We start from the raw sequence: 15,675 nt of genomic DNA, 5'->3' as shown, positions 1-15,675 counted from the left end.
TCAGTGAGAAGCCTTGCGATCATCGCCTTCCGTAGTCTCAACCAGAGGAATTGTGCCACACCAGCGGTACGTCCTATGCAGAGCCAGTACACTTTCTCTCATGTTTCCTTCGACTATAAGCGTTCTTTTTATCCAATCGACAGGGGGGAATTCCATTGCAAATCAGGCGCCTCTAACAGTAAAAGACTACGACAGCGCCCTTCAACACAGAGTGATTTGCTTGAGAGTATAGGGTGTCTCACAGTACTGTATCTCATTATATAGCGATCCAGCGCGTTCAAAGACTCCTGGATGGCACAGTTAGTTACAGGCAAGAAATTCTTCACCAGTGGACTAGAACAGAGTGGCGCCGTCTGCTATAGTTACGGTCAAAATTCGTGAAAAAGCGCCTAGTGTGCAGTACTGAGTCACATGAAATTGAAGAGATGACACCATACCTGGCGGACGTAACCTTGCAAGAGAGCACTATCTTGTAGAAAGTGTGATTCTCTCTCTGAGACAGAAATAAGTACAAAAGCATACTGGATGTGGCTAGTACTGTAGCTAATGTAAACACAATCACAGAATGTGTTTGCTCAGGCCTAGCTCAGGGCTGAGCACCTTGCGCTCAGTGAGGACACTGCGCGCTCCCTGAGCGAGATAAACCTATAACTGAGCAGGACTGAGCTGAAGGGTGAGCTGTCTGGGCGGTGTAGCAGGACCAGGTGTTTGTCAGTTTGGGTGTAACAAATGCCCAAAAATTCCTCACCTGGTATCCGGCGCGGGATCTAATTAATTATCTGCTGGGCAATTCCCACCAGTTTTGGAAGGATGAAAGTTGACCGCCGTTCGACCATTGACCAAATTCAGATTCCCCGCTCGTCGGCTGCTTATGAATTTGTGCGTTGGCTACGGTCAGCAGCTACCTGAATACTTTACCTCTTGTTAAAGGAAGATGGGCGTTAAACTGTGAATTGTTCTTCTAGAAGCGTGCCTCAAATTTCAGATTTCATGTTTATCCCGAAAGTTGTTTGCTGTCGGATGGTTATTTTCCGCTAACCTTTCTCCTAGAACTATGGAAGTTGTTGCTTGCCCGGCACCGTTGAGTTGAGTATTCGTTCCACTACGCATGAAACTTTTAAGTTCGCCAAGCCATGGAAAGAAACATTCAGAAAAGCTAAGGTGGCCTTGTGTTCTCTCGTGTTTCTGCTGTGAATCAGCCTCTCGTCCAGATAAGACGTACCTTCTCCAATTGTACATACCATGCTTCCAAATCTTAAATAATGCCCAGTCATCATGTTTTGGCAAAGGACCCTGGTCTCGGTGAGTCGGCCCATGAAAGTCAACTTCTCACAGGCGTCACAGCACCAGTCTTACCCACATAGCATTTGCCCAAGCTTCACGCCAGTTAAGTTTGGGTCGGCAATGGTTTCCTGGAGCTCACGGGTTTTCCAGGGAGATCTTTGGTTTTTGGGGGGGCGCGGGGTTGCAATTGACGGAACAAGACGCTTTGAAGCAACGCCACCTGGATGGAGTTCAAGAAAGCATCTGTGCGGCACAACAGATAGGGTAAACATTGTTGGCGAATGGGGCGACTGGGCAAAAGTGTGGGCAAAAGCACCAAAGACATCACAAACGCTTACAGGCATTTAAGCACAGTTTCCCGTCACTCTGGTTACAGTTCACGGTCACTGCGCTTGCTAAATATCGGAATATCAACTTTCCAGACAGGTCTGACAGGCTCAGGTACATGCTTAGCCGTCCATACGTCAATGGAGATTCCCTAAGGTAAAGAAGCAGTCAACTGGATTATCACTAAGATTCTCGACACCACAACCCCTACTGTTGGTTGGCCATCGTTGTTGTCGTTTTACCGTCCTCTGGTCCGTCCCTCTGGTCGATTATTGCTACATTAAGCCATTAGCCTTTGGTCATCTGGATGGCCCAGGACTAGCCCTTTTTAGAAAGTTGTTCAGAGGTTCAACTTGATGCCTGTCTGGCAGTCCAAACGCACACTAAACGAGTATTCTTATTACAATGCAAATGTGGGTTTCTACCCTTAATTCCTTTAATAGTATGCATTAACAACTGTCTGTATCCCAGTCCGGTCTCCCCGAGTATATATTAGAGTGTGTATTGCGCGTAATGATGCAAGATAGGATAGTATGGCACAGCAACCACAGATGGGCTTATTGAGGGAAGTCCAGGCCTAAAGTTCCAGCCACTGTCTCTATTTTCGTAAGCTGTGCTACTTACTACCTTGAGTGTATGGGAGAAGATGGGGCAGCTTTAGCATCTTGTTCGTGAAGTAATGTCCATGAGTATTGTATGTCACTGCTGAGTCCGTGTGGTATAATGATCGATTCTGACTCCTTCGTAAGAAAGACACGATCAGCTAGTACTTTTCAATATCAATGATCTGATGGGCAAACATGACCACGGCGGGTAGTGCGATGCTCAAGAGGTTTGAGACTATTTTGCACAATTTTGCGTTCTCTGAACAGATAGATCGTTTGCCCTCGCTGATTCTCATGACACGCACCTGTTGCCAAAGCAGACGATAAGCAAGTTACCCTGGGTCCCTGGCCATGCCCGACTGCTGAATTCTTCACCATTTTCCACCATTTTATTTTCTGGCCTCACTTGCTGGTCCTGCAGGTCATCCGACTCCCTAGCTGGACCTTACAGTAGACCTCGATCAGGCACTTCAGTGGTTACCATCACATTTGCAGAAATGATTGGTTGTGGAGGCTGGTCAGCTCCTCCTTAAAGTGGAATCGAAATATGTTGCTGGTCAAAGGCAAACCAAAATCTTTTTGGTGGTGTGGGGCGGCGGGAGATTGGGGTTGGGTCAAGTCTTGATGGGCGGTGAAAACCCGCGAAAATGACTGGGCATTTTTTTGTTTCGCAAATTGACCATTCGAGCAGCCAGTGGGGAAATCGGTGTTACAGTAACCACTACAAACAACCCTATCAGGTCCTTATCAGTAAAGCACATCACAAGGACTAGAATAGGTGTCTGGTTGGATAATCCGCTCGGTTTTGAGCAGGCTCGCGGAATTCCCATATAATCTGTTGGGCCAAGGTGCTCGCTAGCTACCTCATCGTTGCCGAGATCTACCCATGGAATGACACGACGGGAAATCTGCAAGGGACGATCGTGCATTGCCTGTGACCGACTTTGGAAATATGTCGATAGAACATGATGGGCTCTTAGCGGCATGCAATCAGTCCGAACCAGACATACGCTGCCTCCAAGCTCTTTTCTCTTGCATAACCTTGGTCCACCTATCAGCAAGGCCAAGTTTTAAATATTTCTACTTTTCTGGTTTTATTAGTTTCTTCATCTGATTTATTTATTTTCGTTTGCTCCTTGTAGGTAGGTCAGACATAATACCTGAAAGCTTGGCACCCGATATCCTCCATTTTATACTTCATTCATGATCAGCATAGTAAGTACCATCGGCATTATAAGGTCACATCTTCAATTCTCCTACTACCGGTATGCATTGACGGATCACAAGCGTATGGATTGGCTGCACCGCCTTTTCGCTACTTCGCAGGCTACCAGCCATTCTGGTTCGCTGACTCGCCAACCTAAATTAACCTGGTGGCGGAGCAGACGAGGTCTGAAGCAACAATTGGGGGTGAAACAAATGTCGCTTGGTGAGGGAGGTCACATGAGGCTCCAAATGGCTGACAGCTTTCGCACGTGATATTGTGTAATCTGTCTCTCCCCGGAATAATTAACCGGCCGAAAAAGATCACTATTCCAGATACCGCGTGGTTTACAGTTTCATACTCCTCAGAACCACATCTGAAGACAAGGAAGAATGCCAGCCAAATTGAGAGCCCCAGAACTCGAAATGGTGTAATATATCATATTGAACTGTGGATTGGGTTTGGAAAGGTCAGAGCTCCCCCGAACGGCGTCGGACGCCAGTGTAGTATATCTCTGGGCGACACAACTGTCCAGAGGCAGTCTTATTTTGCGACATCAGACAATAAAAATCTGTACTGTACGTCTGTCGACGATTATGAGTTGCAAAGCAGAGATATGTTGATGCCAGAAAGGGAGTTGATGCAACATGGCCCATCTGCGAGGGACCAGGATCAGGGGTTTCTTGGCTTCTTGCATCCCTGAGATCTACTGTCCCGTAGGGGCTCCACGACTTCCATGGAGATCTTCCGCTACTATGCACAGCTGTTTGGTTTTATACACTTTACATAGTAGTTATGTGGAGACATACTCGGCCTCATTACCCCCTTATCAGAAACGAGGCGCTTCCCTAAGAGACCAGTTAAGCCATCGCCGCCGCGCATATCAAGGATGGAAAAGGCTCTTGTAGTTCTGTCGATCTGCCGCCTGTAAATGGAGGTTACTGCATGAATCATTTCCGAAAATTTCCGCAGCATCTTGGATTGAGGGGCATCGGACTATGCAGGTTGATAAAGCATAGAGTTAACTAGTTAAAGCAAAGTTTCGTACAGCACGTTTTACATTTCATGTTTTGTATTGAGGAGGTTACGGCCGCCCTCATTAAAAGTGGTGGGTCAATATAATATTTAAAGTAAGTTCTTGGGCAGTGGGCTGGCAAACAATCATCATGTGTCTGGAGGTCAGACCGATTTCGAGAAGCACTGTACAGAGGGAAGGCAATGGGTTAGATCGAGTTTTGACTTCGTCTTGACTGCATGAGCAATGACGAAATAAACTACAGAGGCGGGCAACTGACCCTCGTGAGGCACTTGTAGGAGGGAAGCAGCCCCCACAACCCCCAAAATAGTAATGTGACTAAACCTCGCCCGGGTTTKGGGCGGGTTTTGGTTTGGAGGAACTAGACCTCAAGAAATCGCGGGTTGGGTTGGGTTCTCACCTTTTCGACCCGCCCACGGGTACCTCTGTTGAAGTGAGAATAGGTTGATAGATTGTTGACTTGCGGAGTTATCTTTTACAGAGGCGGGATGCCTCATATATATACTATTCCCAATCCATCCCTGCTATAAGGTTCAGCCACCATGATACTCAACAAAACTGGCCGTCAACCCGAACCTCTACCCTCATGGGTAACCGCACGACCTCAGGCAAACAACTCGCCGTTTGTGACAGGTTAAGTCTACTGACAATCATGTATATAAAGAGGATGATGCCAGTGACCTGTAGCCCTCTTTCAAGTACAGGCCGGCTTCAACAAGTCCGTGGAAGCTTTCTCTTACAGATCAATAATACATACATAAATGGCACGTTGATTGCTTTCCTTATCTTTGGCAGTGAGAGAACCGTCCCATTTTACTCTTTACTTGAAGACACCATACTATCGAGCTATGAAGCTTCCGAGAGAGAGTGATCGATCACATTTCCTCTTTCATTGGACCCCTAGCTCGCGGCGGTGCGATTCTCAGTTGTACATATATATTCCTTTTCAGGAAGGCAATTAGCTTGCAATATGGGCCCATGCGGAGTAAAGACAGCTCTGTAGAATAGTATTTTTGAAATAAGAATAACACACTTTTCAGAAAATCCCTTTCCAGTCCGAGAAGGCATTTTTCTGCCTCAAACGGATAGTTTTGGTAGCATGACGAAGGTCGATAGCAATTGCTACTATCGTACGCAGATTCAGACTTTGTATCGGATCTTCCGTGTGTAAATGAAGTCGACTGTGGAGAATGTGTGTAATCCGCTCCTGCATCTCCTTTAGAAGGAAATAGCAGGCCCGGTAGTATGCGTTGTGGCATTGTTGTCGACCGATTCTCCGGACAAGTTCCACAATTTCATCCATTATCATACGTGCTTTGCGAGTTACAAAAGTCGTATCCATATAGTTAACTGCAGAGTTGGCTGGGTGTAGCGCGGGCTGTTTATGGGAATCCGCTACTTATCACGAACAGGAAGAGCAAATAAGCCTAACAGAGCAAAATATTGGATGGACATCACAATTTGACTCTCCTTGGCAACACTTTGCGAACTATGGCTGTGCGCATCACAATTCAGCACATTACTCAAATCATTTGACCAGGTGGTAAATGTCTCCAGGGATAATGTCTTGGAATCACGAACGACCAAAATCTCGAATTGTCGGTCATAGCTCTGTTACTCGTCGAAGCTCTCCTTATCAGCCCGGTTGCATCTTCCCCTTCGCTTTCGCATTGCCCCTGTAACTTGGATATTAAGTCGTAGTGCGCCAATTTATCCTGAGGCAATATGCTCTACGCCGTGAGACCGGTAACTATCAAATCTCTTTATTAAGTGTCGTTGCTGTCAGCTGGCCATCAAAACCTGTATTACGGTTGATGGCCCCCTCACAGAGCCGTGTTAAGCAGGAACAGCTTCGAAAACGCCGCAATAATCTTATACGTCGGGTCAATGATTTCTGGCGGCTGTATTCCATTCGTAGTTGGCTTATACTGGAGATGCCGAACCGCCGACTCTACACCTACCAATCGCATCCTGGCGTTCCTGCACCGACTGCGGAGGAAATGGTAAGTTATGGCTCTATAAGAATCCTAGCCTGACCTCTGACAGACTCAGTGCGAATGGCCACAGCCGATTGTACATAAAACCCCTGCTGATTTCGTCCCATACCCGGCGATCAAAGTGGTGATCCGGCCACCACCCACCTTTAACATCCGTGGACGCCAGACTAAGGCATGGGAATATCTTTTCAGCCTAACAGAGATGGGAGAGAACAAATGCGCCGTGAGAGGCAGCCAACGACTAAATAGTTTAGCAATATAAACCATATGACGACGGCTCATAGACCGGTTTCCCAAAGAAATGCTTGCGTATCGAGGCTCAGTTCGGGTAGGATATTGTGCCAGCAGTGAGCTGAAACGTAAATACGTCCAAGGCCATCTCTGGCCGTCTTCAACGATCACTTGTCGACGTCAGAGCTCTTGTACGCATTTCGAGTTCATAGTCTTCCTTGATCTTTTTCAGCATGAAGAATTTAAACACAACAGCTAACAAGGAGGAAACCAGTAGTGTGCTTCCCGTCATGACTATGATGACTATTTCCATAACAGACCAAGTTGGATCTGCTGGTAATGGCTGTCCTGTGGGTGGAAATAAACGTAGCCTACCATTAGGCCCTCATCTGGGCAAATCTCCTCCTCGGACTCTCTACAAGTGGTGACCTGGTTATTACCCTTTCTAGATCAGACCGTCTTTGGATTTTGTGCAATATTAGGTTGCAACCAGGGCTATAGTGTCCAGTCGGTGTTTGGCCATGTATATCAGAAGGAGAGGCTTGTCGCTGCTCACGCTCTAGCAATACCGACCCTGGGTACAACGTTGTCAATCTTTCAGAAGCCACCAACAGTCTCGGATGCCCTTCGCACGGGAAATTCTTCTCAAACTCTCACCACACAGGGAGCGGACACACCACTACGGGATTACTCGACAATGGCAACGTTGAGCCTACCTGATTTGGCAGCAGAGTCCCCGTCAAGCTAGCCAGATTGGCTACTCACAATGCAGACCTCTACAGCTGGATAGGAGTCCACCTCGTCGATCAGAGCACACCGATATAATGCCAGCGAACAGTTACTGGGAAGCGTCCTGAAGAAGAAAAAACTCTCGTCAGCCTCACAGGCCCAGCCAGTCGAATGTCCGAAGCGGGGATTTGCTTACCACTCTCGGTTGCCATGGGCCAATTCCGCGAAGAGATCAGACTATAGGTCTTCGTCCACAACAGACCCTGACATCCGGGGTTGACCCGCCTTCCGACAATTCGTAAACTGGTCATGCCAACATAGCAACGGCATAGGGCAAGGACTACTGAAGAGCGGATGTCAACTAAAGAAGTCAGTGGCATATTTCTTGCTTTTTAGCTCGGGAAGTTTTGCCGGCATACGTTCGATGGTTTGCCGACCGGCCCTGGACGGCGTTATTCGTAACATGGAACCAGCTGCAGACGGTCGTTGAAGGGGTGCCGGTTTTGGAGCGCTATAGCGCGCATAAGAGCGATAGGCAAACCCTACCTAGGGAAACAAAGTCTGGATTATAAGACACCACTCGTTTGACTAGTAGCTCGATAAACATCAACTTCTTTAAAAGTCTGCTAATGGATGGACGTTATCTTTGACGTAGACCCTAGACAGTTCGCTCTCCCTAAGCTGGATGATCTGAACTGCCTACTCAGTTGCCAGAAATGTTGAAATCATGGTAAATATCCCTCCATTGTTATGTAATAGCACTTCTCGCGTGCACCAGGTGCTGCCTGCTTTGACACATGAATAAAAGGATTATGACCGATAACGTTGCCGCTGAAATTGAAGGCGGGCCTAGATAGATACTGGATACCAGTCACAGTATCAATGGTCAAATCTCGTTAGGAGTGAAAAAGTCAGGACGCCGGGTGGTTCGACCGGAACGTCGGGCGACCCGCGGAGACGGAGAGCTCCCGCTATGTGCGGTGTACGCCCAAGGCCGAATAGAATCCTGCTGCAGTGGACCGGATGACCGCTGTGCCGAACCGATGTCCCCGGGACTTTGCGCAAGTGGTTGGTGTTGGGCCATCCGCTGCGGTGGAGTGTTCTTCACCTATGTTGCTCAGCAGCAATGCCCTAGATTTGGAAGGATGTGTCGGTATGCCGCTTTCCATACAGGGATAAGCATAGCTGACGACTCAGTTAAGTAGGTTCCCTGTGGCTGGAAGTGGGATACGACGATTGGATGCCTCATGCATGCTGCCGGACGGTGGGGACTGGAATAGTGTTGATGACAGTAATGCTCTTCCAATCGCATTATTGAAAACACTAGTGGGGCTAATCGGCTAATCGGCTAATCCTAGAGCCAAAATGATCCCTTAAGTAAACTACTCGCCGGATGTATGACCCTTCGCTGCGTAGTATCACCGACGACTCTCAAATCACTCAGACGTGCTCGACTCTGCCGGCTCATCAGTATGCTGGACTAAGTACTTAGCGAGTTCATCTGGAAAGATATCGGCCGGGTCAGTTTTGGCCTGACCATCCAACATTTGAGACGCCATTCTCTTTTCCCTCATAGTAGAGTGATTATTGTGGGTAGATCATTGAGACAGCTGCATTTTTTCAGGGAGCTGCTACGAGTAAAATTACGACCCGAGAGGACACTTCGCAGACGGATGCCGTGTTAATTCCTTTTCGTGGTCTATACTGGAAGCTTTGGCATTCAAAGTACGGGGCTCGGGAATTAGTGCGCCTCCAGCATCATCGGAGATTGGATCGGGAGACAATAGGATAGTACTATATATAATATCATGGCCTTCCTGCCTATCTATACACCACCAATTACTGCACATGAAAAACAAGCCTGGTTACAGTAAGAAGGTAAGTTTCACAGGCATGCTGGAGCGCGTGCAAGGTAGGATTTGCTGTAAAGAAGAAGTAAGATGAACGTGATTTGTGTCCCTGTGGACGTGATTTCTATCGTATTCACCAATGCGAAGACCATCTGGAAGCTCAATTTGAGTAGGATATTATGCCAGCGGTGAGCTGGAAAACAAATCGGTGCAACACCATTTCTACCTGTCCTTATGGATGATCACTTGTCGACGTCAGAGCTCTTGTACGCTCGTGTTCTTCTTCGAGTTCGTGTTCTTCTTCGATCTTCTTCAGCATGAAGAATTTAAACACAACAGCTAACAGGGAGGAAACCAGCAGGGTGCTTCCCGTCATGACTGTGGTGACTATTGCCATAACAGACCAATCACCCGACCGCGCAGTGTAGATGTTGATCAATGTTGTGGCCAATCCGGCAGCTGCATTCATCGCGACTGGTCTAAGTCATAATAAGCATCTTCAGCGCAATGCATTAAGGACTGGTTTTCGAACGTGAATATTCGGCTGACCAGCCAGATGTAGTTTTCTCGCCATTCCCAGGAAAGCCAGGCAAGCAACGCAGCGCCCATGGCGGAGAGCACACACGCAATAACCAAAAGTGGTGGGTTTTGGATTGTACCCAGAATTGCTTTTCCAGCACCGTTATCTGCCAATGCCTGTTCGATCTTATCGGACCTTTGCAGCGACGTAAACGTTCCAGGAACCACAAGATATCCTGCAAGAAGGACCCAGTGTGCAACGCTCGCAATGACGTTATAAACCCAGGGCATATCTTGGACTTGCAAGAGCATCTGGATATAACGACTATGGCCAGTAGTAGTTTCGGTCCCTGGAACTGAGCTTGCGGCGAGGGCTGTCTGGGAAGGTGGATGAGGGTTCATTTTCTCTGAATGGCGAAAATGCACGGTACGTGGCAGCAGATCATCCGGGATAGGGAGACAGAGAACCAATGTCATTTCTGTTGTCAAATCACAATATATATGGGAGCATAGTATGTCATTTTATAATAAATATAACAAGAAATATTAGGTAATTTCGATCTGCACCACACAAATCAACTGGTGTTAGTAGCGGCACGACCACGATAGACCATATACCAGCTCTCTTTGGGGAATATTGCCCACCACAAGAACTCGCCCACCACAGGGCTCTTCCAACAGCTCTGTAAGGGTCTCATCCGAGAAGCACCATAGTAGGCCTCTCTGCCTGGTGGACAGATGATCAGATGGAATGGAGGTGTCCGCTAAATACAGTTACTGGAATGTTAAAGTACGATACGACTTTAATTATGACGTGAAACCCTAGACTGACGAGGATGTCGGTCGGGCAGTTTTTAACCTAATCGTATTATAGTCGTACAAGGTCTTTTGGTCGAGGCTACCACGAGCCAAAGGATCCCGATTATTTTCTAGACCATAACCAGCTTGTTAATAAGGTGCGTGCTTTACATCCGACCTGACTCTTGAGTATTCAGCCCAACAATATTCAGTCGATGATAGTCTACACTGACCATCGGATGCTTTCACATGGCCGCTGGAAGTGAGATCCAAGAGAAACTGCTTCAATTATGAAAAGTTTGCTTAGTGAGGCCAACAATCGCCAGCAGCATTGGCTATGACAGTTTACCACAAAACAAGTCTCGGGACCCGGCCTTCTTTCATCAGCGCTTAGCGCTCCTGTTTGCAGCACTTTCCTCCCCCGGAATTTAAGCTTCATTTTTACCTGATCGTAGCATCTTTAATCCTTTAGATTAGTCCTTTGAGCGGCGAGTCTAAACACTCAAGTTGAGTATTGACAATTCCAAGTGACCACAATTGCGAATTTACTCGACCATAGAAAAACCAGGTCTACTCCAGGTTATGAAGATCCATAGGTTAAACGGTATGTCTGTTCGTCCAGGAACCCAAATCAGAACGGACAAACCGTGCAATTCCTGCTACTGGCTACCGATCAAGCAAAAATCCCGCAGCCTGAGTGCCGCTGCATACTTTAGACTGAGGATCATCTCACAACATTCGCCTTAAGGTCCATTCAAAGCGCGCATGTACCATTCTTCTAATAAAGACCAGCTCATTGTACTCAAATGCAAAAGTCCTACATAATCCTACCGATGCAAACCGCAATACTTTGCCCTTTTAATCTTCTTCTTTCACCTCTCCTTGGATCCACTTGCTTCGTTCCCAACTAAGTCAGCATATCATTTAAGACGGATGTCACCCAAAGGCGATCAATAGCTGGCTAGCCTTAAACCCATATTTCAACTTAGGCTCCGGAAACAGTCTCTCCTATTCTTAAGTGATGGCCCGGTCTAGCAATGAGAAACGCGCTCAGCGGCGCCAACAATGCCGAGAAGCTTTGGCAAACCATATCTGTACCGCTCCCCCCGTATATTGGTGAAGGAAGTGGAAATTAGCTGACCTACCAAGATGACCGACTAGGCCTAAGCATTGCACCCCAGGCGGTTCGCTTGCAGCCGGCTCCAGAAGATGGGTATACTTGGTCTGTCGCAGACTCCAAGGCACATTTGATGAAGACTAGCCTCAGCAATGGGACCGTAGGCCTTTACGACGCAATATGCAGGGAGATCGGGCGGTCAATCGAGGCCGTGCGCCCATCTCGAGTGGCAGACGGAGCACGTGACTCTCATGTAGGCTTTCGCTAGCAAATTATGAATTATGGAAGGGCTAATACAAGGATGCCGACTCAGTTGTCATCTGTTTCTGGCGAAGAGGATTCATTCACTGCGACAATTGAGCGTTTAAGGCGAGAAAACCAACAGCTGCAGGGGGAAATCGGCCACCTCCGTGATCATATAGAAAAGATCTCCCAGGTGTCGCGAGACTGGGAAATGAGAACCTGGCAGTTGGAAAGGGACATCATGAGGGAGCAAAGCTTGATACGTGAACTTAAGGAGGAACTCAGCAATGTCCGCAGTGGAGTTGGCAACGCCATTCGTCTCCTGGTCACACACCAAGATTACCAAGCCAATCGCGAGGATGGTAGGCCAGTTCATGATTGTAATCAGGAATGACTGTACACTTGAGGTCTCGCAAGGACCACCCGGTGCAGGTTCCTTCTCGAAATCTTTTACATGTTGTGACCTAGTCATCACCCGTTTGAATATCAGACCGTGTCTGCAGCGCAGGTAATGGTAATGTATGCTTGAGATTGAACTGCAACGGAATTATCTAGCCATTTTATTTGGTCATATTTTTGATTGGAAGGGCATCCACGCACTCAGAAATATATAGTGGGTCGCGGTCGCTGAAAGCCATACTTCTACTCTTAAAGGAGGGAGCTGATACGATCACTCACGCAGAGGTATGATGGTACATCGCGATGGGCAAATCCTACAGTAATTCGAGAGCCTTGCCATTTTCCTCACTTTGAAATTGCTTTGATTAGGCTTCGGCTTCACCAGTGGTTCTACCTTTCGGTTCCCCTTTTTTACATTAAATACAATCTGGCGGATATCCCTTTCGCAACATCATAGTACGACTACATAGATTAACAAAGGCTCTCTGATTTTACCTCTTAGTCCAAGGAACGGTTGTTCCCGGGTGACCCTAGGTTCCGCAAGCATGCCCCTCGAATCAGCACTTGGTCAAATTCGGAGCAGTTCAGACGATCGATACTCCTGCAAAGACCTGTGGAACTGTGGGTCTTCTTCAAATCCGCTTTTGATCGCCAACTTTCAGTGCAGACTCATTTTTGTGATTCTCCTAAAATGCTCAATGTAGTCTCTCGCCTTTTCGTACATCATCCCATCTTCGATAAACCGCCCCGTACGAGTGAGGGTCTCTGGATAGATTTATACGAGAAGGTGTTAAATGTGGGCTAGGTCATTTGTGTGGTAACGCAGAGTCTGGGGGTTTGGGGAGCGGGGTAACCTAAACGAGATGCTCCCTGGTCGTTCTACCTGCTGACTGGGGAAGATCTGGGTGTCTTCCTTCCACGCATGCCATGTAATAACGCTTCCACAAGGTCATCATTGTTCAGTGACATGATATTTGCTGCACTGAAAGTTGGACTTTGTCCAATGAGGCTTTCCAATGGGCAATTCCAAATTTGGTGACGGGTAATGCACAATCGTCTCTCGCAGATTGCTCATCCTGTCATGCGGATAGACTCGCCACGATGAGGTAGCCTAGCGAAACCCTGAGCAAAACGAAGATATGGGAGTTTCGCAGCCCCTTTGGGTCGGAAATGGGCGGATTATCAAACCGAAATACCGATATTAGTTCTTTTGAGGGCTTTATGATGATGAGGTATAGGCTTTTATTTGAAGACACAGATTTCCCACTGGCTGCCCAACTGGTCAATTTGCGAGACAATATGCGCAGCCCCTTTGCGTGGGTTTTCACCGACCACCAGACTTGACCAACCCAAAACCCCTGGCCAAGAGCACTACAAAGATTTTTGTTGGCCCAGCAACATACTTCATTCCATTCAAAGGAGGCACTGACCAGCTTCACAACCAACCATTCCTCAAACGTGAAGCGGGTCGCCGTCTTTTGTAGCGGGCACCTTTTCTGGTTGTACATGACGCACGATTGGTAGCCAGGGCAAAGACAATGGCGGCTCGTTTATCCTTGCGCACACGATACTCTTTTACAGGCAGTCCTTCCTATTAGCAAAACGTCGATTTTGGTCCGCGGGATGTTATACAATGATTTCAGTAGAGTAAGGCCAGAGAATGATATCAGTATCGCTTGTGTTTTCTGTGCGTAGCATCTAACTGTTTGTACAGGACGAGTCTCAAACGCGGGTTTGGGGCGGGTTTCTGTATGGAAGAACCGCCCATGGGTTATGTCGAGTATCACGGGCTGGACCTTATGGCAGGGATTGGGCGAGATGCTGATCCGTGCTGTGAAATCCCACTCTCTGAGGGTTGCACAAATATTCTCTGCTTAAGATTCGGCTATCCTGTGCAGGAAACCCCAGCACAGCGATAGATCAAAGTACTGTTGTTTGCAAAAATGGCGCCCAGGTTTAATACTCTTTAAAGTTCCATCTCACTCAAAAAGACCCTGAATATGGGCCTTAATGTTCAACGCCCCGTTCAATGCATCAGAAACACAAGGTCATTTGGAGGTCATCGATCTCATTGGCTGGTACGGCATCAAAGGGCCGGAGCTTGTACTTTACCTGCAGGTGTTGCGCCTTTCCAGCATCTGAGACATGATGTATATTGAATCTGATTGGTGTTTCTTATCCTAAACCCTAACCAGTTTGGGGGATGTTTGTGATGACCTTCACCAAGTCAAACTTTGCTAAATGACCGCTTCACCGACTGTTGGGCATCTTGATGGTTATAAGCAACTCGGCCACCCGAGCTCTGCTACCTTAACTTTTTGGCAAACCCATATTTACACTCCCTACAATGGGTTGATTTTGACCTGGTCAAAGAAAACCACGCTGTATCTGGGTGGCCGGGCAATCGGCGCTTTGATAGAACAGAGAGACTCGACCGTTACTGTTCAACTGGTGAATGGACCAAGAATCCTCCAGCGAAGGAGATGGAGAAGTTTACACTGCCGGTCCGAGTACTGTGCACTCCCAGGTTATTTCTCGTCATTTTCACTACGAGTAACGGTGGTTACGTCAGGCGGGTAGTCTGGCGGGTATTTCTTGACGGTCCTGGCATTTGTTTTCGATGGCAGGATACCCTCATTTTCTGGTCGCATTTCCATTCAATTCATCCGATTTTCTCCAGTTGAGGTGATCGATAAATTTATATCTCGCGATCAACGACGGGCCGCAAATGCTAACGACACAAGGTTTGCCTGTCATCATGTATTCCTCAGGGCTTGTTCACCAACGCCATTCACTCGAAGACCTAGGCTGGGCATCACCTAGGTAACACAGGGGGTTGTTGTGCTACTGGGCTCATCGGATCAGGTTATAATACGGGCAAATGAAATTGCCCATCCCCACATCTCCTTTCTTCAATCTTCTTCACCCCACCCGCAACTTGACATCACTGCCTCGAGTACTTCAATATAAGGAATATAACTCAAATACTCTGGTAAATCTCGACTTAGTATGGACATATACTGAATTGTCTATAAAAGGGACCTCTGACCCGAGCCTGTCAAGAATCGAGAAGCAGTTTGGGTGCAACTCTGGAGATGACTAGAGACTTTCGAAAACCATGCGAGCACGTTAAGCCCTGCCACTCGAAATCGCTGGCGCCAGCCGACTTGGTATAACCTTATTAAGTCTAGATGATTTGCGTATTCCAATCCATGCTACGTACATAGCCTCTGGCCCTCGGCTCTAGTTTATGTTGTGCTCTGTGCATCTCTTTCGCCTCGACTCATTCTTTTCCTTGATAGCGTGGGTGGGCCTTGAACAACCTCGAAATTGCGA

The 15,675-nt window shown here is 47.5% G+C and overlaps 2 protein-coding genes across 2 annotated transcripts; one reads left to right on the top strand and one right to left on the bottom strand.

Moving 5' to 3' along the window:
• Positions 1 to 9,495: 9,495 nt before the first annotated feature.
• Positions 9,496 to 10,184, bottom strand: Asppvi_008459 (uncharacterized protein; the record flags this gene model as incomplete). Its single annotated transcript, XM_043304328.1, has 2 exons — positions 9,496 to 9,742; positions 9,796 to 10,184. The coding sequence occupies 2 exons, from the start codon at positions 10,182 to 10,184 to the stop codon at positions 9,496 to 9,498; spliced, it is 636 nt and encodes a 211-aa protein (XP_043160263.1).
• A 1,814-nt stretch (positions 10,185 to 11,998) lies between these two features.
• On the top strand, positions 11,999 to 12,334 carry Asppvi_008458 (uncharacterized protein; the record flags this gene model as incomplete). The annotated part of the gene is made up of 1 exon (XM_043304327.1): positions 11,999 to 12,334. The coding sequence occupies one exon, from the start codon at positions 11,999 to 12,001 to the stop codon at positions 12,332 to 12,334; it is 336 nt and encodes a 111-aa protein (XP_043160262.1).
• Positions 12,335 to 15,675: the final 3,341 nt, after the last annotated feature.

The sequence above is a fragment of the Aspergillus pseudoviridinutans genome (genome assembly GCF_018340605.1).
Source record: "Aspergillus pseudoviridinutans IFM 55266 DNA, scaffold_6, whole genome shotgun sequence".
NCBI lineage: Eukaryota > Fungi > Ascomycota > Eurotiomycetes > Eurotiales > Aspergillaceae > Aspergillus > Aspergillus pseudoviridinutans.
The sequence above is the reverse complement of the archived record's forward strand: the minus strand, read 5'-3'. Positions and strand labels throughout refer to the sequence as shown.